The sequence below is a fragment of the Gopherus evgoodei genome, chromosome 8 (genome assembly GCF_007399415.2).
Source record: "Gopherus evgoodei ecotype Sinaloan lineage chromosome 8, rGopEvg1_v1.p, whole genome shotgun sequence".
Classification (NCBI taxonomy): Eukaryota; Metazoa; Chordata; order Testudines; family Testudinidae; genus Gopherus; species Gopherus evgoodei.
This window is the reverse complement of record NC_044329.1, coordinates 80,740,564-80,764,349: the sequence shown is the minus strand read 5'-3', so window position 1 is coordinate 80,764,349 and position 23,786 is coordinate 80,740,564. Positions and strand designations below refer to the sequence as shown.

General features: G+C 43.8%; 2 protein-coding genes across 3 annotated transcripts in view; both read left to right on the top strand.

The window, feature by feature from the left end:
* Window positions 1-23,502, top strand: part of ZNF326 (zinc finger protein 326) — a 44,117-nt gene extending 20,615 nt beyond the window's left edge. For both annotated transcript variants that reach the window (XM_030571711.1, XM_030571712.1), the window contains 6 exons: window positions 3,957-4,071; window positions 5,638-5,785; window positions 6,990-7,089; window positions 9,796-9,926; window positions 11,363-11,458; window positions 22,750-23,502. In XM_030571711.1, the coding sequence (XP_030427571.1) occupies window positions 3,957-4,071; window positions 5,638-5,785; window positions 6,990-7,089; window positions 9,796-9,926; window positions 11,363-11,458; window positions 22,750-22,932 (773 nt within the window). In that variant the 3' untranslated portion in view covers window positions 22,933-23,502. The remainder of the gene's footprint in view (window positions 1-3,956; window positions 4,072-5,637; window positions 5,786-6,989; window positions 7,090-9,795; window positions 9,927-11,362; window positions 11,459-22,749) is intronic.
* LOC115655822 (arginine/serine-rich protein 1-like) lies at window positions 13,397-16,180 on the top strand. Its single transcript, XM_030571713.1, has one exon. The coding sequence runs from the start codon at window positions 15,142-15,144 to the stop codon at window positions 15,958-15,960; it is 819 nt and encodes a 272-aa protein (XP_030427573.1). The 5' UTR covers window positions 13,397-15,141; the 3' UTR covers window positions 15,961-16,180.
* Window positions 23,503-23,786: the final 284 nt, after the last annotated feature.

Here is a 23,786-nt window from a genome sequence, read left to right as displayed (position 1 = left end):
GTTAGGGAAGTGGATTGGACTGAAGAACTTGTGGCTCTAAAGGTGGAGAAGGCCTGGAATTACTTCATGTCAAAGTTGCAGAAGCTATCAGAAGCCTGCATCCCAAGAAAGGGGGAGAAAATCATAGGCAGGAGTTGTAGACCGAGCTGGATGAGCAAGCATCTCAGAGAGGTGATTAAGAAAAAGCAGAAAGCCTACAAGGAGTGGAAGATGGGCGGGATTAGCAAGGAAAGCTACCTTATTGAGGTCAGAACATGTAGGGATGAAGTGAGAAAGACTAAAAGTCATGTAGAGTTGGACCTTGCAAAGGGAATTGAAACCAATAGTAAAAGGTTCTATAGCCATATAAATAAGAAGAAAACAAAGAAAGAAGAAGTGGGACCGCTAAACACTGAGAAGGGAATGGAGGTTAAGGATAATCTAGGCATGGCCCAATATCTGAATAAATACTTTGCCTCAGTCTTTAATAAGGCTAACGAGGAGCTTAGGGATAATGGCAGGATGACAAATGGGAATGAGGATATGGAGGTAGATATTACTATATTACGATATCTGAGGTAGAAGCCAAACTTGAACAGCTTAATGGGAGAAAATTGGAGGACCAAGAAAATCTTCATCCAAGAATATTAAAGGAACTGTCAGGCTGGAAGGAGGTTACTAGTGGAGTTCCTCAGGGATCTGTTTTGGGACCAATCTTATTTAACCTTTTTATTACTGACCTTGGCACAAAAAGCGGGAATGTGCTAATAAAGTTTGCGGATGACACAAAGCTGGGAGGTATTGCTAACACAGAGAAGGACCGGGATATCATACAGGAAGATCTGGATGACCTTGTAAACTGGAGTAATAGTAATAGGATGAAATTTAATAGTGGAAAGTGCAAGGTCATGCATTTAGGGATTAATAGCAAGAATTTTAGTTATAAATTGGGGACGCATCAGTTGGAAGTAATAGAGGAGGAGGAGGACCTCAGAGTATTCGTTGACCACAGGATGACTATGAGCCGCCAATGTGATATGGCTGTTAAAAAAGCTAATGCAGTTTTAGGATGCATCAGGCGAGGTATTTCCAGCAAAGATAAGGAGGTGTTAGTACCGTTGTACAAGGCACTGGTGAGGCCTCATCTGGAATACTGTGTGCAGTTCTGGTCTCCCATATTTAAGAAGGATGAATTCAAACTGGAACAGGTACAGAGAAGGGCTACTAGGATGATCTGAGGAATGGAAAGCCTGCCTTACGAAAGGAGACTGCAAGAGCTTGGCTTGTTTAGCCTAACCAAAAGAAGGTTGAGGTGGGATATGCTTGCTCTTTATAAATATGTCAGAGGGATTAATATCAGGGAGGGAGAGAAATTATTTAAGCTTAGTACCAATGTGGACACAAGAACAAATGGATATAAACTGGGCACTAGGAAGTTTAGACTTGAAATTAGACGAAGGTTTCTAACCATTAGAGGAGTGAAGTTCTGGAACAGCCTTCCAAGGGGAGTAGTGGGGGCAAAAGACATATCTGGCTTTAAGACTAAGCTTGATAAGTTTATGGAGGGGATGGTATGATGGGATAGCCTAATTTTGGCAATTAATTTAGCAATTGTTCTTTGATTATTAGCAGGTATGTATGCCCAGTGGTCTGTGATGGGATGTTAGATGGGTTGGGATCTGAGTTACTACAGATAATTCTTTCCTGGGTGCCGGCTGGTGAGTCTTGCCCACTTGCTCGGGGTTTAACTGATCGCCATATTTGGGGTCGGGAAGGAATTTTCCTCCAGGGCAGATTGGCAGAGGCCCTGGAGGTTTTTTGCCTTCCTCTGCAGAATGGAGCCTGGGTCACTTGCTGGAGGATTCTCTGCAGCTTGAGGTCTTCAAACCACAGTTTGAGGACTTCAGTAACTCAGACATAGGTTAGGGGTTTGTTAGAGAAGTGGATGGGTGAGATTCTGTGGCCTGCATTGCGCAGGAGGTCAGACTAGATGATCATAATGGTCCCTTCTGACCTTAAAGTCTATGAGTCTGAGTAATTTTGAGGCTGAAACTTTGTCGTAAATCCCCTTTTCTGATATGCCTTGCTATTGTATATATGGTTTGTCTGATAACAAGGAATGCTGAAAAATAGCTGCAAATTGTACAAAGTTTGTTTTCTTGGAATGCCGTGGGCATACTTTTCATACTGTGTAATGGACTTTCCATTAAACTATAACACACCTTTTTGTTTGTGTGGTTACCCTGCTTACAAGACCAACTGAAATCTGCAGAACCGTTTCTGAGACTTTCACTCAATAATTGCATAATACTGCAAATCATTTACTTTAAATAGTAAATTGTACAGAATGAACTGCTAGTTACTATTTTGCAGGTGTGCTTTTCCAATGAGTCCTGTATGAAACATTGCAAATCTCTGGATCCATCAATAATGCCACTTTAGCAAATGCATGTGAAAATTTATGCAGCTCTTTAAATTAATGCAATGTCATGCAGGAAAGTGGGAGACTAAAGTTTATATCTGGACTCAGGCTTCCATTCCCCTGGCCTGGAGAGCCTGGGCATTTTAAAGGTATCTACTGATCTTGAGGGTAAGATGCTCAGGCCATTTCACTCCATAAAACTCCATACCAGATGATTTATGCAGCAGTTAAACAAGAAATTCTTTGCCCATCTTCTGGGTTGAAGGTAAGGTGTCGCATTGAAAATTTTAACCCTGGAGCGCTTTATTGGGAAATGTAAAAAGAATGATACAGGTGGGGGATATTCTCTTTCCTGTTGGAGCGGAGTAGTGTTCAGGTCCTACATGGAAGCTGAAGAGCCTATTCCACAAAATAAAATACAAAATGTCTTTGGAGGCCAATAGGGAAGCACAGCTCTTCTAAAGTAATTATGAATGTTTTGAACACTTAATACTGCTTCTGGTCCCGGCTAGCTTTTTGAAATTTTCTTCACTGAGATGAGTTTGTCATGGGCATGTGTACACATTTTCTGCTATTGTTCGGCTGGACACACGTTTTAGGGGAAATGACCTTTCTTTAAAGTTGACCTGCAAAAAGAAAAACAAATTATACCTTCTTACTTCTTGTGAACGGTGCCTGACTGATTTTTTTTTTTTAAACATATGTTGTTCATAGAATCCTAGAGTAGAAATATAGAACTATTGTGATTGGTAAAAGACTGAAAACTGAGCAGTTAAGAAAGGGAGGGACTTTTAGTCAGATATTTAAAAACTTAAGTTACTTGGCAACATATTCTTACTCAAATGCCTGAGAAACACTTTACAGAATTTCTTTGCTTAAGATTCTACTATCCCTGCTAAGAAAATTCATCCTCCACTACTCTCGTCCTCTAGCAAAAACCAGGAAGATATATTATTTATCTTTAAGCTATAAGCCAAAAGTGAGGGGTGGAAGATTTAAAAATTGATATTCAGTGCCTATACATCATAAATAATCAAAAAGAGACATTAACAGTTGTGTTTTTTCCTTGTAGATCATCTTTGTATTTGTTTTCATTGTATAAGCTATCTTCACAGCAAAAGAGGTGGCTAGAGACTGATTTCTTTTTGATGATAAATTGTTTTATGCAACAGCAAATTTTGCCATAAAACACTAAAATTGTGGGGTATTTGAATAATTGCAATTTTCCAGTGTCCCTCATGGTCACTTGCTTGCAAATGCCTTTAGTATCTAGGCAAAATGGGGTTGGGTTGGCTTTAACTCTGAATTTCCTCACTTTGAGAGTTTAATTCAGGCCCTTAACCGCTAAACTTGCATATTAATGTTTACTGATTTTTTTTTTTATTTTAAAAATACCCCAAACTTATGCCATTGAATCACTATGACTTGAATTTATTTCATATTTTGGGACTAGAAAAGATGGTTGTTAAAGAGGTAGGGGAGGTCAAGCATTCCACTTTCTACTCTCTGGATTTTGGAGATAAAAAGTGTTTAACTCAATTCACTGTATGTTAAGGTACCAAACCAGAGGTCAAAAGTGAAGAGGAGGAAAAACGCCGAATTGAGGCAAGAAGAGAGAAACAGAGGCGTAGAAGAGAGAAAAACAGTGAAAAATATGGTGATGGATACAGGTTTGTGCTGTTGGTGTTTTCTATTTAACATATATCATCATTCCCAGTACAGGGATCGGCAGCCTTTGGCACACGGCCGGGATGGTTTGTTTACCTTCAGCGTCCGCAGGTTTGGCCGATCGCAGCTCCCACTGGCGGCAGTTCGCCATCCGAGGCCAAAGGGGGCTGTCGGAGGCGGCGCAGGCCGAGGAATATGCTGGCCGCTGCTTCCCGCAGTCCCCATTGACCTGGAGCCGTGAACCACGGCCAGTGGGAGCTGCAATTGGTCAAACCTGTGGATGCTGCAGGTAAACCGTCCCGGCCTGCCAGGGGTTTACCCTGATGGACTGCGTGCCAAAGGTTGCCCATCCCTGCCCTTTTGCTGGGTGCTTTGTGTAGAGGAATACATCAAAGGGTGCTAGGTATACAACAGTGTTTTTAAAAGAACAATCTCTCTTGGAGGAGAGGAGATTGCTCAGTTAGAGTACTTGAAACATTTTGGAGATATAGTAGCATTAATTTTTCTGAAAGTATATTATTGCACACCACTATGCTCATGAGATGTTCAAATAATCATCTTTTACAGTAGTACCATCTTCCAGTACTACGCAATATGTTTCTAGCACAATTAGATGAATCTACATGCTGAAAGGGTATTCCTGCTATCCTTCTTAAGCTCCTCGGGATAGGAATTGATCTTATTCTGTGTTTCATTTGTCTCCATTTTAAGCATTACAAAAGTGCTGAATTATCTAGGAGGCCTGTTTTTCACACAAAAATGAAATACTTTAGTAAATAAGGGGAGTATTCAGTTTCAAATATATTCCACTAAACTGTGCCCCAGGAAAATGGATTCATTAAGATTATACCGGGATCTCAAACTCTCCAGAGTGCAAGGGGAATTTTGATGTAAGATTTCAGGTTTGTAGTAAAAATAAATTGAGATCTCCCTGATGTGATCTTATTCTGAAGTAGGTTTGGTTTTTTTGTTTTTTTTTTGGGTAGTCTTGTGATTATATAGGATTATGTATTATATGGCTGGAAGGAAAGAAAAGCTCTTGGGCTATATCTGTTCCTCAAACTGTCTCCATTTTTTTTGGTCCTCTTTTCTGTCCCTGCTGTTTGTACCTTTCCCCACCAATATGAGATTGACACACCTGATAGTTTTGCTATTGCTAAACACTAACAGAATTTTTGAATATCAGCAATAAAATTAACCAACCTATTTCATTCTACAGTTAACAAAATGTTGAGTAACAGTTCAGTACATGCCTGTTTGAAAATTCAAATAGACATCACTGGCTGGGTTTGCATTCAGCTCACTTTTGGCCCTTACCTTCAGAACCATAGCACTGCAAATTTAGCTTTCTCTTATGTAAATGTCATTAATAAAAATTATAGAAAAATTTGGCTTAATTTTCTACACTTAACTAGGGAAAACTTTCCTACTTGTCACAGGTGACTGGATTTAACTGGATTTATGTCCCCACATAAGCCATGTAGGTAATTCTTGAAAAACACTGACTTAAAAAAACCCACACAAACTTACTGAACAGTAACATCTTTAACATACGTTTTTCCTGCTAGAATGGCATTCACTTGCTCATTTTGTAAATTTCGAACCTTTGAAGAGAAAGACATTGAAGCTCATTTGGAAAGTGCTGCTCACCAGGAAACTTTGGATCATATTCAGAAGCAAACCAAATTTGACAAAGTAGTGATGGAGTTTCTGCACGTAAGTCATTATGTTCATAGAATCATGGAAATGTAGGGCTGGAATGGACCCCAAGAGATCATCTAGTACAGCCTCCTGTGCTGAGACATGACCAAGTAAACCCAGATCATCCCTGACAGGTGTTAGTCCAGCCTTTTCTTGAAAGCCTCCAGTGACTCTTCTACAACCTAAGGATATTCCAGAATTTAACTACCCTTACAGTTAGAACATTTTTCTTAAAATCTGACCTAAATCTCTCTGCTTGCTTTAGAGTAAGCACATTACTTCTTGTCCTACCTTCAGTGGACATGGAGAACAATTAATTGTGGTCCTCTTTATATGTGCACTGACAGTGGTATGTAGAGTTCAGTCACAGCATGCAAAGCTAGCACCAGGAAAAATACAGTGTATACAGTGAGGCCTGGCTTAGGTAGAAAAGAGTAAGTGCCCTGAACCCCTAGGGTATATACCCTACATGGCTCTCTACATGCCTCTGCTGTGCCTCCCATGTCGACACTTCAAGTTTTAGTAGTGTAGTGTCAGCTGCCTCTGCATTGCCAAAGCCATTTCCCATGGTGAAAGAAAGGAGGCAGTGGGGAGAGGTGATGGCGGAGGGGCAGGGAAAGGTTCTGATGGGTGGAGGGGAAGGGAGCAGGAGAAGCAGTGGTGGTGGGATGGGGAAGGAGCAGGGGAGATAATGGGAAAGGGCTCTGTCCTCTATGATTTCTTGAAGATAATTGTTAATAGTTCTGAGACTGAATGCCCTTGGATGAATTTTGTCAGACCTTACCAACTTGAATACATCTAAATTATCTTGATTTGTAGATCACTAGCATATTGGAGTTTAAATTAAATTGTACCATTTATTATCTTCAAAACATGTATTTAATTTTTCATTAGATCATTTCACTTAGGAAAAGGATTGTCCACAGTAAACACTACTGAACAGAAAGGCAAGTTCAGAATTTTTGACAAGTAGCATTGCTTCACAGCTAGGTAACAAAATAAGCCATTATTGAAGCTAATAATTTTGAATGTCTTTGTTAGTCACTATGCCAGAACATTCCCGTGGAACTAATAATAGTTGGTATATACACATCTAATAATCAAGAGTAGAAAGAGCTGGGTAACTTTCAAAATTTAGAACGTTTCTGATTTGGGGTGTTGTGTAGGTTATAAAATATGTCAGTCATTTAAAATTGATGTTGTGTTTCCTGCATTCTAGGAGTGTATGGTGAATAAATTCAAAAAGACAGCTATGCGCAAACAGCAGACCAACAACCAAACTGAAAATGTCCAAGTTGTTGAAAAAGATGTAATGGAAGGCAAGTAACAGACTCCATATGAAAGCACATGTTTTGGGAATACCCAGGTCTTTTTTCTTTTCTTTTAATTTAATTTTATTCTCATTTGAACATGCTGATCTGATGTTCGGATTAAAATCAATTCCAGTGCACTTTATAAAATCTGCTGAACTCCCTTTAAAAGCTGTTTACTCCAAAGTCTCCTCCTTTTAGTTCTATAATTTTGGTCTCCCATGCATCTGTAGTGTTAAAGATCTCAAAACCTTCCAAAATTAGGTACTTTTACTAAGATTTTGAGTCACGTTACATAATCATTTATTTCACCCCCTTCCTCTTTTGGGATGAGATTCTGTTCTGGGCCTTTAAGAAGTGCAGCACTAAACTCGCAACTTGGGGAGGTGTTAGGGCTAAAATGACTTCTAAGCCACTGTTGTAGCCATTCTGGGGCTGTCCTAGGGGCTAGAGAAGCCCTTGGTGTAACTTAGCCCTAGAGACTGTTCTGAATTACAGTTACCTCCTTACCTTATGAGCTGCGGTACTGTATAAGCAGTCCTGCCCCAACACCCCTCTCAGTCCAGGTGGAGCTTCTATGCTAGGTCTTACAAGAGGTCTTCCGGAGGCAGCGTTGTGGCTATTTTCCACAGTGTGCACACTAAGAAGAATCCTCCTTCATGCTACTCTGGCCCTTTTGTAGAGCATATAGTGGCCAGGATCTTAGCCTTGATCTTTGTCTTGTCTTAATTAGCACAGCACTTATCAGTTAAGACATCCACTGGATCAAAAATCCACATGCTTCATGTGTAGGCAAGCCCTTAGACCTTTGGTCCAGTGGATGTCCTATCTGCTAAATGCGGTATAAATTACAGTGTACTATAAAACATTTACAATAGTTTAAATTAAACTATTTACAGCAGTTCTAAAGTGTCACCCCCTTAAATTCTTTTTGTGTGTGTGTGTGTGTGTGTGTGTGTGTGTGTGTGTGTGTGTGTGTGTGTGTGTGTGTGTGTGTGTGTGTGTGTGTGTGTGTATAGGAAAACCTTTTCATGTCAGCTTGTTAACAGAAAACCTTGAATGCAAATATTGTAAGTTTTTAAGTAGAATTTGAGTCCTGCAACTTTTCCTGTTTGGGCGAGGGGAGGGGGAAGTCATATATCCTTATGTAGTGCAGAGTGGCAATTCATACAGCTACTATAATAGGATCAATCCTATGGAAAATTCTTTTTTTTTTTTATTTTTTTTTATTTTTTTAACTTTAAAAATATCTAAGTACCCTAAATAAAATTAGGTCCTTCTTTGAGTGCTGGTCCCTATGTGTATTCCACACATGGGTACCTATGCATGCCGTGTACCCGAGTCCAGAAATTCTTAGTAAGCATTGTCTGGTGGCCTTCGCATGCAAAGTTGATATCCTTGTGCTGCAGACCAAAAGCATAAGAGTCAGTGCAGGCTGACGTCTCTCCTGTTCAATCTTACTGCTACATCACCTGACTCAGCCTTAGTCTACACTGGGGGGGTCATCCTAAGATACGCAACTTCAGCTACGTGAATAGTGTAGCTGAAGTCGGCATATCTTAGGTTGATTTACCTGGTCGTGAGGACAGTGATGAGTTGACCGCTGCCGCTCCCTGGTCGACTCAGCTTCTGCCTCTCGTGAGCTGGAGTTCCAGAGTTGACAGGGAGTGTGTTCGGGCATCGATTTATCTGCATCTAGATGAGACGTGATAAATTGATCCCTGATAGATCGATCCCTACCCGCCGATCCGGCGGCTAGTGAAGACCTGCCCTCAGAATCCTCGGGGTCCACAGTTTTCCCCAGCTTGTTTCATAGCAGCTTGTAAATATATATTGTAAATAGTTTTAATATTTAGCATAGTTAAAGTTTTGTGATAATATAGTTAGTTTGTCTTAGCTTTTCCCATTTTGGTGTCCCAGGGTTCAAGAATTGGATATCTTGCCCTCGCTCCTTCTCCATGAGCAGTTAGCACCAGTGCTGCCACTGCTGTCTGGGGAAGATGCATATCTCAGCAAAGTGCAGTGTTTAGAATTTGTTTCCCCCATGAATATGTGATGCTCATGATGTTCTGCTTGGGGAAACACCTCATGGAGAAGGCCATGAGATCTAACTTGGATTTAGGCAAGGGAGACTCCCCTGTATATTGACTTTAACTGATGAGCAGCAATCCTCTGAGGATGAGCTTGAGAGTGGAGTCTAGAGCTGCTAAGCCCATGAATTATCCCCAAGGGCTTTGCACAAGAGGGGTACTCTCATAGATACAAGGACAGATCCCCATCCAGGTCTACTTCTAAAAGAAGAGACCTCTCCCTGACTCTGTCTAGGTCAGATGAGCCTTCGCACACAATTGTGAAGGGCTCAGGACCACTTAAGACCCCGGGCAGGTGGTTAAAATGCGTAAGAAAAAGGATTTGTCAGGACTGCTTTTGGTTCCGATTTCTAAACATAAAGACTGTCATCCACCAGCTCCATTTAAGAGTGCTAGACCTGAGTCTTTGGTATTTTTGTTTTTTAAATAAATCAGATCTTTGAAATATTAAAGTGAGTTTGATTTATTTGACCAGGAGCATCTTTATGACTTTCAATTATGCAACTGTGTCTTACTTTGGCAAATTTAAATAGCATGAACTGAACTTTGTAAATGTTTGCTTGTGTATGATTGATATAGACAATAAAGCCTCATAATTGTGGTAATGCCTTGTTTTCTTTGCTAGGTGTTACTGCTGATGATCACATGATGAAAGTTGAGACTGTTCACTGCAGTGCTTGCAGTGTGTATGTTCCTGCACTACACAGTTCTGTTCAACAGCACTTAAAATCTCCTGATCACACAAAGGGAAAACAAGTAAGATTTAGTATTTTAGAAATGTGTAATGCTCAGTTCTTAATTACTTGTTCTGTGAACTGCTGAAGGTATAGTCTAATCTGAAGAGAAAATAGAACGCAGGTTTCCTTTTTAACTTTTGAATCTTATGTTTTGATACTGGGCATCTAATGAGGAGCAGTAACGTAAGTTGTCTATTTGACAAGAGGGCTGAGTTTGTGATCTGTAGCTGCGGGGTTTTTTAGTTGTGATTCAGTGTAAGATTTATATTTATATTCTGACTAATAAGTATACACTCTGATATGCTAGTTTTTTTAGTGAAAGTAATGGTTTATGAAGGTTCAACTTTCCAGTAACAGTGTATACATTAATAATAAGGTGCTTAAGGCAGCCAATAAGGATGAAAAGAAAATCAGTGGTGACATACTTCTCTATTAAATTCCTCTATTAGAAATTGAAACTAGTAAGAAAACTTACTGCACTGAATATTCAGGTGTACTGTTCTTGGTTGAATGCATGAGATAACTGAAAGGAATTGTTGGAACAATAGTTGTTTAAATTTATAAATAGGAGTTTAGACCATTGATTTAGGTAATTATTTATAGTGATATTGCATTAATAGCTCATTGGCCTTTCCTAACTATAGCAGACTTTAATGTATACCTAATGCAAGGACTACATTCATATATTTTGGGTGTTGCTGCTGTCATCATTCCTCTGCAGGTTTTATATAGACATATGCATGCCACCTTGCTGTTGTTTAAAGCCAAGGTGTTCCTTCTCATTGTTAAGCACTTTTTTAATCAGAAGGAAAAGTCTGAGATAGAAAGAATTAGAACAGTTGAGAAGTAGTAGTGATCCACAGAAACAAAATTTCCATTGCAACTTAAAATGCTGCATTTTTAATTTAACTAATCTAGTAAAGTGAATGGTTGAAAGAGGAACATGACTGGAAAAATGGTGGTAGCTGGTGAGTGGGGCTTGGAGAACAATATAAATCTGCAGTAGTTTGGACATACCTTTTCCATTGTACAGTTACTGAGTTTGTGTGTATTTTTAATAATTATAATAATAAATTACAGAAAATGATTAGCGACCAATGTAAGTTTAAATGTGCATTAAATACATTCAGAGAAACCAGTTACATGGTTGCAGTTTGTAATGTAGATGAGGGCTTAACTGTCCCTAAACAAGGCTAAAGCCATGGGCCAGTCCACTCATCCACATCCAAATACAGCTGTGTTGTACCCAGTTCCTCTGATTTCATTTATTGTGTAGGCTGGACCTTTGATGCCAAGAGTTAGTGTTTCCTGCCTTGACAAGAAATGTGTAACAACAGCTCTAAAGCAGTAGCTAATATAGCAGCCCCTAACCAATATATCATGAATTAAATTTGTATCACATGACTGTTTAAATAGATCAGGTTTGTAATAGTTGCAATTAAATCCATTTCATAGGCCTACAGAGAACAAATAAAAAGGGAGAGTGTACTGACTGCTACCAGCATCTTGAATAACCCAATAGTGAAGGCACGATATGAGCTGTATGTCAAGGTAAGATATGAATGGAAAAATGATACTGTCGTCTCTGATCTTGTTTACGGAGTCACCCTGTTCTCTCTACATCCCCCATTGATGCTAATCTTAGTGCATGTTTGTCTCCTCTGCCTTCTTACAGACCATCCTAATCCCTGGAATACCCTCCCATCTTGATTCACTGAGCCACCTCTTTACCCTCTTTTAAGTACCTCACAAAAATTTTGTGGTGCCAGTAAGTCAGCTATTAACACTTTAAAAAAAATCCTATTGCATTCCCATTTTGGGGTGACCTAGTTTGTCCAGTCTTGTCCATTTTTTAGTTTTTAAGCAGAGACTCATGTTGAGTTTGTAAATTAGGTGCAGTGTGATGCTCTATTAGTAAATAACAGTATGTATGATACCGACTCTTGCAGAGGTTTCAGATTCTGTGACTTTGTATTAAAGCTGCACTAATCCTTTTGCCCAAATATCCTACTTCATCAGTAGCATAAATTCAAAGATTCCATTGCACATCTCATAACTGTCATACTAATTTGCTAATATGTCCAGAGACCACTTGATTATTCCACTTCTGTTTGCTGCCGAAAAAAAAATGACTAGTCTGATATAGTTTATTTCAGTGTCCAAATAAATCAGCATTACCGATAGCAGTCGGTGCCACCATAAACTTAGAATTAAAGTACCTTTGTAACCCTTGAGCAGGACATCTGTTGGGGTGCCTGTCAATGCAGTTTCGTATATAATGCCTAATTTTCTGGAACAACTAAATATACCCTCTGATATTTAAACTGTAGTGAGAGTAACTATAAGTAGGTGTCAAAATAGCCATCATTTTGTCCTTACAAAGGTGTCAAAATAATACAGATGTTTCAATCTATACTGACAAGAGTAAAGTCTTCAGGAAAAATTACACGATTGCAATCAATATGCCAAATAACCAGCATTTAAAATGTAAAATTGTTCTGATGCTGTGAGATTTAGCAAGGATGCATCAGTTGAAACCACGAGCTCCAGCCTCTTGAGTCTTTAATTAAATTCTGCAAATACACAGAATTTGGACTTACAGTTCAATATCCTTAGCAAAACATTTCTAGCATGCAAGCTAAGGGGGGGTGGGGACAGGAAGAGAGAATAGAAGTAAATTTGTTTAGGTGACTTTAAAAGTGCACTTCTATACTTTCAACTTAGAATTTCCTGGTTTTCTTGCATTTAGTTCTTAAAGCTAATAGTTTAAATGTCTTTCCCTGAAGTTGCAGATGATAATATTGAACATGTACAACAATTTAAGGAAGGTTCAGAATTTTGAGTTATATACACTTTACACTAACTGATCTATTAAATATTCATTTCACTACTGCCAAAGATGAGTTGTGATTGTACCTGGACATAATAGCAACCTACAGTTGACCTGCAAAGGAATTTGAAAAAAATAAACAAACTATACTTCTTTGAGAATTCGTGCACACATCTCACTGTAGGTGTGTGCACATAAATCTGAAATCTTTTAGCCATAAGTGTCGCTTTGGGCTTCATGTGCAACCAGTGTACTGTTGCACCTCTCACAGGAAGGGTATAAAAGGCAAAGAAGCACCAACTGCCATCAGTTCCTTCTGACTGCTTTTGGTAGTGAGTAGGGTGGCCAACTTGAGTTTTTCTCAGGCTCAGGTTGGCCATCCCTGAGCTACATGGCATTGTAAGCAATCTCATCATACCATCCCCTCCATAAGCTTATTGAGCTCAGTCTTGAAGTAAGTTAGGTTTTTTGCCCCTACTGCTCCCCTTGGAAGGCTGTTCCAGAACTTCACTTCTCTGATGGTTAGAAACTTTCATCTAATTTCAAGCCTAAACTTGTTCACGGTCAGTTTATAGCCATTTGTTCTTGTGTCCACATGGGACCTTAACTTAAATAACGTCTCTCCCTCCCTGGTATTTATCCCTCTGATATATTCGTAGAGAGCAATCATATCTCCCCCACAGCCTTCTTTTCATTAAACCTACCCTGATTTCTGTGGTGGTATTCTGCAAAGCTTCAGCTGCTAGTTGGTACTCTGTCTCCTCATTGATGCCTAAACATGATCAAGACCAAAATAAAGAAAAGAATTTTATAATACATTATTTTGGATTTGTAATTAATTATGTTATGAAATACTTACTGGCTTTGAAGCACTCAGGACTTTTACTTACCTCTGTTAGGGTCCATCTGGCCACAGATCAGCATATAATCTATATGTTGATGGTCATTTGATTTTCCCATCACCCTATGTTTTTAAAAGGCCTAATTCATATATTTCCACCAATATTAAGGAACCATTTGCTACTTGGGACTTGAGCGTGGTTCTTATGTCTGATGGACCCTCCATTTGAACTTATCTTCTTTTTATTGCCTCTGTGTTTAAAGTGATGTTTTTGGTAGCTATCACCTCAGCACACAAGATGAGCAAAATTCAAGTTTTGATGGCTGACCTTCCATATGCTGTTTCATAAGGACAGACTTACGTTCAGGCTACATCCAAGATTTTTACCAAAAGTAGTTTTGGACTTTCATATAAATCAGTTTCTTCTCTTACTGGTATTTTTTCTTAAGCCTCATGACTCTTTTCTGTGGAGACTCAACTCCACACATTTAGACAGTCTTAGGGATGTGCCCTTTTATCTTTTCACAATGAAGGCATTTTGTAAATCATCTAGACTTTTTTTTGTAGCGTTGGTAGTAAGTCTAAGGGGCAGGCTGTATCATCTCAGACTCTGTAAATAGGTTAGACTGCATTAAAATTTCCTATTCTTCGAGTGCTTGCTCATATCCATTCCAGTAGGTGTGCTCGCGCTGCGTGCACGTTCGTCGGAGATTTTTACCCTAGCAACACTCGGAGGGCCAGCAGGCGCCCTATGGAGTGGCACCACCATGGCGCTTGATATATACCCCTGCCGGCCCATCTGCTCCTCTGTTCCTTCTTACCGCCTGTGTCGGTCGTTGAAACAGTGGAGCGCAGCTTAGCTGATCTCCACCTCCCTAGCTCTTCACTCGTTTATATAGTTAGTGTGTACATAGTTAGTTTCTCCTTAGTTATAGTTAACTTTTGTAGTATTAGTAGTTTTATAGTAGTTGTGTAAATAGTTAGAGGATCGGGGGCTAGCCCCTTCTCCTCCCCCGGTACCAGGGCCCATGCCCGGTTCACCGGGCTTCAAACCTTGCGCGACCTGTCATTGGCTGATGCCCACAGGAGATCCGCACGACTCCTGTTTAAAGTGCCTGGGAGAGTCCCACCTTGCGGACAAGTGCCGAATCTGCAAGGCGTTCAAGCCCTGAACGAAGAAAGAGCGGGACGTTCGCCTCAAGCAACTCTTGATGGAGGCAGCTCTAACTCTTCCATCCTCGGCACTGACTCTGGCACCGGGGACAAGTGCTTCCGCCTTCACCGGCTCAACCCTCCGGCAGACACCGATCCCTCTCGCCGAGGAGCAAGAGGCACAAAGCTCCTGCGGCACCTGTTTCTACGCCGCAGTCGGAGCGTACATCTAAAGCGGACCGCCCGGCACCATCAACTGCTGCGGCACCGCTTGCCTCCGCACCGTTGATTCCGGTCTCTCGGGAACCGTCGAGTCCGGTGCCTACCAGCACCCCAGCGCATGCTGTGGTTGAGCTCGTCGTGCCTTCGACGCCGGAGACTTTCTCCACGGCTCGGGAGCTAATTGCTCTGATGGAGCCCGAGCTGCCCCAACCCCCGGCACCGCCAGTGCGGGTTGTTCAGTCTTTGGGCAAGCCCGCCATGATGAGGCCATCATCGCCGGACACCGTGCAACGCCGCCGGTCCCGATCCAGGTCCCGCTGGCGCTTGCGGTCCCGCCATCGCTCTCGCTCTCGGCGCGGCTCGCAGTCCTGGTACCGCTCTCCATCCCAGTACCGGTCGTACTCGCGGCACCGCTTAAGATCCCGGTCTCCATCACGGTACTCTCGGTACCGGTCCAGATCCCGGCACCGCCGTACCTCTTGCAGCCGATCTTGGCAAGGCGATGCGAAGCACCGGTCGACCTCCCGGCACTGCGCTGGTCGCAGGTCCCGGTCCCGCTCCTGCTCCCGGCACTGCTACGACTCTCGGTACCATTCGCCAGTACCACGCAGACAGGAGTCCAATGGACGCAGAGACCTGGTCCAAGGGTCTTTGGCTCCCTCGTGGCCCTCGCATCACCCATCCGTCTCCTCCCATGCGGACAGTGCCTCAGATGCGCATACCCATGGCCAGAACCACGGACCTCATCCGTGGTCCTTTTGGACACCTTGGGCGTATCATGAAGCCCAAGGCGAACCGACTGGCCCATCACGCTCAGGTCACTCAGAGCACCATGTGCCCAAGGCCACCGTCAGCCTGCCTCTCCCTGCTGACACAGAGGAAACCAGTGCGCACGCACCGGAACTGCATGACCTTCCGGAGACGGAGGTCCCCCCCCTGACCAGGCCTCAGTGCAGGACCCACTCGTCCCGGGGCTGTCATCCTCCTCTTCCCCAGATGAGGCAGTAGCGGGGACGTCATCATCAGGACCACCTCCGATTGGCCTCCGGTCACACCAGGACCTTCTGCGTCGTGTCACCCAGAATATCAACCTGCCGGTAGAGGAGGTTCCAGAGGTGGAGGACCCGGTGATTAGCATTTTGTCTGCAGAGACACCTATCAGAGTGGCTCTCCCATTCATCCGTTCAATCCAGGCTAGAGCAGACACCATCTGGCAGTCTCCGGCTTCCATCCCACCCACAGCCAAGGGAGTCGAATGGAAGTACATGGTGCCTTCCAAGGGGTATGAGTACCTCTACGTGCACCTTGCTTCCTGTTCCTTGGTGGTACAGTCCATCAACGAACGGGAGCGTCATGGCCAACAAGCACCCGCGCCTAAATCTAGGGAGGCCCGGCGCATGGATTTGTTGGGGCGAAAGATCTATTGTGCGGGAGTTCTCCAGCTCCGCATAGCAAACCAACAGGCCCTCCTTGGCAGATACAGTTACAATATCTGGGAGGCTGTCGGGAAGTTTGCCGAGTTGGTTCCACAGGATTCCCGCCAGGAATTTGTAGCACTCCTGGAGGAGGGAAAGAGGATTGTAAGGACCTCCTTACAAGCCTCGTTAGATGCCGCCGATTCGGCAGCCAGAACAGTCGCTTCTGGCATAGCCATGCACCGTATATCATGGTTGCAAGTGTCCGGCCTGCCACCTGAATTGCAACATACGGTGCAAGACTTGCCTTTTGATGGTCAGGGGTTGTTTTCACAAAAGACGGACCCTCAACTGCAGAGCCTCAAGGACAGTAGAGTGATTATGTGTTCGTTGGGAATGCATACCCCCCAGACTCAAAGCCGGTCCTTCCGCTTCCAACCACAGCATCCTTACCCCCCGCCTTGGCCGCAGCAAGACTTTGCCAGAAGACGAGGTTGCACTAATCGCAGACGTCAGTCTGGACCGCAAGTGGGCAACAATTCCGGTCCCACCAAACCAACGCCGGGACCCAAACCAAACTTTTGAGGGTGCGCCCGAGAGCAGTGTACCAATTGCCTCCCCGGATCCCTTTCAGTTCTACAACCGCCTTTCCCCGTTCCTTCCGGCATGGTCCCAGTTGACGTCAGATCGTTGGGTCCTACGCACGGTGGAGCTTGGATACCGTCTTCAGTTTGTTTCACCCCCTTCTTCCCACCCCCCTCCCTCGTCCCTCTTCAGGGACCCCTCTCACGAGCAACTCCTCATCCAGGAGGTCCACAAGCTCCTCTCAATTGGAGCTATAGAGGAGGTTCCGGCGGAGTTAAGGGGCAAGGGGTTTTATTCCCGTTGTTTCCTCATTCCCAAGGTGAAAGGGGGCCTCTGGCCTATCCTAGACCTGCGAGGACTGACCAGATTCATCAAAAAGTTCAAGTTCCGCATGGTTTCCCTGGGAACCATTATTTCTTCCCTGGATCCCGGAGATTGGTACGCCGCTCTCGATATGCAGGATGCATATTTCCACATAGCAATTTATCCCCCTCACAGGAGGTATCTGCGCTTTGTGGTAAACCATCAACACTACCAGTTTACTGTCCTCCCCTTTGGCCTCTCCTCAGCCCCTCGCGTCTTTACGAAGTGTATGGCGGTTGTCGCTGCTTCTCTACGCCATTGTCGGATACACGTCTTCCCCTACCTCGACTACTGGCTTATCCGAGGGGTCTCCGAGGCACAAGTCATCAGCCATGTGGCCATTATCAAGGACCTCTTTCTGCGTCTAGGCCTGATCATCAACTTAGACAAGTCCACTCTGGTGCCTATGCAGAGGATAGAGTTTATCGGAGCAACGCTGGACTCCAACCTTGCAACGGCCAGTTTACCCCTACACCGGTTTCAGGCCATTGTCCACTTGTCCAAAGTCTTCAGCGTTTTCCAACAACCTCTGCCCGCACTTGCCTTGGTCTCCTCAGTCACATGGCTGCGTGCACATTCGTTACAAAGCACGCCAGACTGCGAATGCGTCCTCTCCAAATCTGTCTCACCTCCGTCTATCGGCCCCACAGAGACGCCATAGACCTCATTCTGACAATTCCGCTGAGCGTTCTCGGCTCCCTCGACTGGTGGTGAACGTTCTCCTGGGTGTGTGCAGGACGATCGTTCCATCCTCCCCAGCTCTCCATGTCCCTAACAACTGACGCGTCCTCCCTGGGCTGGGGCGCTCACCTAGGGAGCCTGCACAGCCAAGGCCTTTGGTCGTCCCAGGAGTTGACACTTCACATCAATGTCCGGGAGCTGAGAGCGGTCCGGCTGGCATGCCAAGTGTTTCAGCGCCATCTACAGGGCTGTTGTGTTGCAGTCTTCACAGACAACACAACGGCCATGTATTATATAAACAAACAGGGAGGGACATGGTCTTCCTCCTTGTGTCAGGAAGCGATTCAACTGTGGGACTTCTGCATAGCCCACTCCATAGACCTTGTGGCCTCCTTCCTCCCTGGAGTCCGGAACACACTCGCAGATCATCTGAGCAGGTCCTTCCTGATGCACGAGTGGTCTATCTGTCCAGACATTCTCCATTCAGTTTTCTGGAGGTGGGGCTTTCCCCAAATAGACCTCTTTGCCTCCAGGGAGAACAGGAAATGCCAGGAGTTCTGCTCCCTGCAAGGTCGCTCCCTGGGCTCCCTGTCGGACGTGTTCCTCCTTCCATGGACAGGCCACTTTTGTTATGCCTTCCTACCGTTTCTTCTCGTCCACCGAGTTCTGCTCAAAATGCATAGGGACAAAGCCCGCCTTATCATGATTGCTGCGGCTTGGCCGTGGCAGCATTGGTACACCATGCTGCTCAACCTATCTCTGTCAGACCCGATTCCCCTGCCTCTCTGCCCAGACCTGATCACGCAGGACTTTGGCAGGCTACACCACCCAGACCTGCAGTCCCTTCATCTGACTGCATGGCTGGTTAAGCCAATCGGAGCTGTGTTGTTCTGCCGCAGTGCAACAAGTGCTGCTGGGAAGCAGAAAGCCCTCCACGCGATCAACATACCTTGCAATATGGAAGTGCCTCTGTCACTGGAGCGCTTAGCAGGACCTTGTTCCGCAGTCTGTATCAGTCCCCACCGTCTTGGACTATTTATGGTTTCTCAAAGAGCAAGGTCTAGCGATCTCTTCGCTAAGAGTGCACTTTGCAGCTATTTCCACCTTCCATCCTGAGGAGGCTGGCAGTTCCGTCTTCTCCCATCCTATAGTTTTCCTTAAGGGCTTGGAGCGACTCTATCCCCAGGTCAGACAACCAGCCCCTACCTGGGACCTGAACCTCGTCGTGACCAGGCTCATGGGGCCCCCCTTTGAGCCTTTAGCCACATGCTCGCTGCTGTACCTGTCCTGGAAGACAGCATTCCTAGTCGCTGTCACCTCGGCAAGACGAGTCTCGGAACTTAGAACTTTGACTGTGGATCCTCCGTATACGGTGTTCCATAAGGACAAGGTACAGCTGCGACCACACCTGGCATTCCTCCCTAAGGTTGTCTCCTCCTTTCACATCAATCAGGACATCATCCTGCCCGTCTTTTTTCCAAAACCGCACTCATTGTGACGGAAACAGCAGCTGCATACTTTAGATGTCCGCAAGGCTCTCGTGTTTTACATCGAGAGGACCAGACCTTTCCGATGTTCACCTCAGCTATTTGTAGTGGTGGCAGAATGCACGAAGAGCATGGCAATCTCTTCCCAGCGGATTGCTTCTTGGATGACATCGTGTATTTGGACATGCTACGACTTGGCTTATGTTCCGACTGGCCATCTTACCGCCCATTCTACTCGGGCTCAAGCCTCATCTGCTGCGTTTTTGGCCCATGTTCCCATACAGGAAATCTGCCGCGCGGCCACCTGGTCTTCCGTCCACACCTTTGCATCGCATTATGCATTCGTCCAACAGTCTAGAGACAATGCCGCCTTCGGCTCAGTGGTTTTACATTCTGCAACATCTCGCTCCGACCCTACCGCCTAGGTAAGGCTTGGGAATCACCTACTGAAATGGATATGAGCAAGCACTTGAAGAAGAAAAGACGGTTACTCACCTTTGTAACTGTTGTTCTTCAAGATGTGTTGCTCATATCCATTCCACACCCGCCCTCCTTCCCCACTGTCGGAGTAGCCGGCAAGAAGGAACTGAGGAGCGGATGGGCCGGCAGGGGTATATATCAAGCTCCATGGCGGCGCCACTCCAGGGGATGCCTACCGGCCCTCCGAGTGTTGCTAGGGTAAATATCTCCGACGAATGTGCACACAGCGCGCGCACACCTACTGGAATGGATATGAGCAACACATCTGGAAGAACGACAGTTACGAAGGTGAGTAACCGTCTTTTCTTTTGAATAAACGACCTGTTTCCCCCTCAAGTTAGGATACACTCTTCTCGGATGCAGTTGATATCTGTGGCTTCTTTCAGAAATTTCTTGTTTCTGAAATTTGTAGAACGGCTACTTGAAGTTCTGTTCATACATTTACCAATCATTGCTTCATTGTGACAGGTTCTAGATCAGATGCCAAGTTAGGTAGGACTGTTCTACAGTTGTCATTTAGATAGGACTCTGTCACCCACCTCCTTGAAGGATAACTGCTCGTTCTGCACTCAGATCCATGTGGATAAATGCCTGAAGAAGAGAGATTACTTATGTTACAGTAACCGGAGTTCTTCAAGATGTTTTTGTTCACATGGATCCCAGGACCCACCTGCCTTCTCCACTGATACAGATTTCTTACCTGGATTTCTGTATTAGTGAAAGAACTGATTGTAAGTTTGGGCTGCTTTATACCTTTCCTATAAGAACCATCCATGAAGGTACACAGAGTGCATTCACAACCCCAGTGGACACTTCCACGTTTTAGGTGCACGTGTCTGCATTGGGATCCATGTGGACAAAAACGTCTTGAACTCCAGTTACGGTAAGGTAAGTAACCTCTGTTTTCAGGCTGTGCGTATGTATCTCAAAAAAGGAGCATAAATCCAGATTCAAGTGTTGCTTTTTTAATCTTAGTGTAACGCTCTCTCACTCACCCCAGAGGAGGGAGGTTCCTGGAGGGCCGCGATAGCCTGTCTCTGTTTATCTGAGTACTGGGCTTGCCGGGGCTCAGGCGGCCAGCACACAACACAGTCTTAAGGGGGCTGGCTATAGCCTGGGTGGGGCTCAGGCAGCCAGCAAACAAAGTCTTACAGGTAGGCTGGGGTCACTTCTCTTCAGGGTGAGATGGCCAGGGGAACACGGGCCCTCCCTACTCCACTGCGTCCCAGCTCAGGGCCCTGGCAGGGCAGAGTTAGCTGCCCCGGGGTCGGCGGGGATCCAGCCGCAACACGCTGACGCTGGGGGTCCGGGCCTTGCAGTCAACCCTACAGCAGCTGCCCCTGGGCCACTTCCTGCCTCCCCTGGGGTGGGTACCTCCTGCGTCCAGGCGTTGTCCAGCTCCTCCAGGTAAACAGCAGCAGCCACTCCAGGCCAGTCGTCGTCCATGTCTGGGGCATGGACTGGGCTGGGGGGGGATCTGCCTCTAGCTGCTCCAGACCCAGCAGGACGTCCTTCCCCTCTGCAGGTTTCCCCTTGAATGGACTGCGGGTCTGGTCTTTTATGCTTCTGGCCCCACCCTTCTCCTTCTGGCGAGGGGGGCGGGTAACACTCCCTCACTCATCCCAGAGGAGGGAGGCCCGTCCGCCTCACAACACTTAAAAATATTGATGTTATCAAGTTCCAGTCATGTCTGTTGTTGTCCTCCAAAGTTGATCTTGAATAACACTGTGGTGCTTGAAAAACATCTTAAAAAATAAACTCCAAACTTATATAGCTTTCTTTGCACATCATAAGCAAAAAAGGCAGAAGCCCAATATTTTTTTCATTTTCTGATGACCTTTAAGTAATACTCTTGGAAAACTAGTTGTGCTTTAATTAGTAGCTTGTGCAAAACAGCTGTCTACATTTCATGTAATTCCATTGTTTTTACTGCTTACTGTTAATACATAGTTCTTAAAGGTGTACAGCAAAAGAGAAATGTTCTGTGTTGAATGTCAATACTAAACAGGGAGAGCATTCAGGAGAAAATTAAGTTTTGATTCATCTATTTAAAATAAACTTCGGTCTTTGAAATCTGCTTGCCACTTCCTGGTTCACTGAGGATAACCAAGAATATGAATTTCAGATCAGACAATTTCAGTGACCATTAAAAGGTTTGTAATTCTGGGTTTAATTTGGTTTTAATTTTGCCTTACAGTTCACCTTTTTTAATAGAATAGAATTGTCTTCTTGAGAATGAATAGACTGACTTAGTGTGAATAAGAGAAGGTGGAAGGAGACCAGTTTTTTCAAATTCGCCCTTCAATCCCTGGAGCAAAGCTGCTGGACCTATATGAAGATTTGCTTCTTTGTGACGTTTAAGCATGCCGTTTTATCTATTGAGTTGTAAATGCTGAAATGATACTGAGGTTTTATCTGCATATCTAACACTTGGGTGCTTTCAGTCTGCCGCAGCTCAAACTGTTAAGTGCCAGTTCTGATTTCATTAGAGCCGAGTATTGAGATCATGATTTCTAACATCTAGAGATTTATACTTCCATTTTTCACTTTATACTTATGTGGTGTCTGTTGAAAATATAAAATTTAGATGTTGTCCATCATGAACCTCAAAATCCATTTTTTGATCTCCGTGCCCCAGAAATAGTGTTAACAAATGTGGGCATTATTTCAACAGTTTTTTCTCTTAGATGACTTGACGGTGCATATTTTTGCTAAATAAAATTAAGGTTTCATTTTTATTGTCTTACATTTCAAAATATTTAAACAGTTTAATTTCTCTGTTTTAGGGTGAAAATCCTTTTGAAATTACTGACCAATCTCAGGATCAGCAGGCAGGGGAAGAAGAAGAAGAAGAAGACAAGGCCGATGAGCCTGCTGAAGAGGAAGAGGAAGAGGAGGAGGAAGAGGAGGAGGAGGAAGAAACAGAAGAACAAACTGACTTCACCCTTGATCAAACAGAAGATAACTAAATGCATGAAAATGAAAAAAATTCAAATTGAAAAACAGCTTTTTATTTCTGTTCTGAAGTGGCTAAATGTAAGACTTTGTAATAGTTTCACAGATGGGACTTGTGTAGCATCCTCACCCTATGCATGCATTCCATTATGCAAAGAACTTGTTTATATAACTTCTGTGTTTCCCATTTGTTTAAAATGACATTAAGATGATTTTAGTTGAGCTTTTATAGCAACCAAACTGTTAGAGCTGATTAAAACATTTTGTGTTGTATATTTTTTTAAGCTTTCCTTTTCCTTTTTTGGTGTTGAAAATTGGCTATATTACTAGTATTTGTTCTAATCACTTCAGAAAGGTAGTTTGAGGGTAAATATTCCAAGTGCTGTGTGACACAATACATTATGCAGCTCATAATATTTACCCCTTAGGGCTACGATGCATAAACTTAAAAATTGTGTTGTGAGTGTGGCTGTTTTTTGGACTGTATTGCACACTGTGTAGTAGGGTACATGTTATAAACATGCCTTGCAGCTTTTTGTGATAAAATGTACCAGTTTGTAGCAATAAAATGTTTTAGAAACGTGGGTGTTCTTATTTTGTGTAGCTATATACAAACAAAAAATATTTTTTTCAGTAGTTGTGGGGAAATGTCTGTAAGTAAAAATTCAAATATAAATCCCACTAACTCAATTTGCAAACCTACTATTCCATTTGCAGCTCAGTGATTGACATGGCACCCTTTATTTGATGCTTCACAGTTTCAGTCCCCACCTATCAATATGCATTCCAGGCTTCCACCTGGTTTGTATGTATATGTGGAGAGCGTGTGTGTGTTTGTGCACACTGTGCATACAGTTCTATCCAGTTG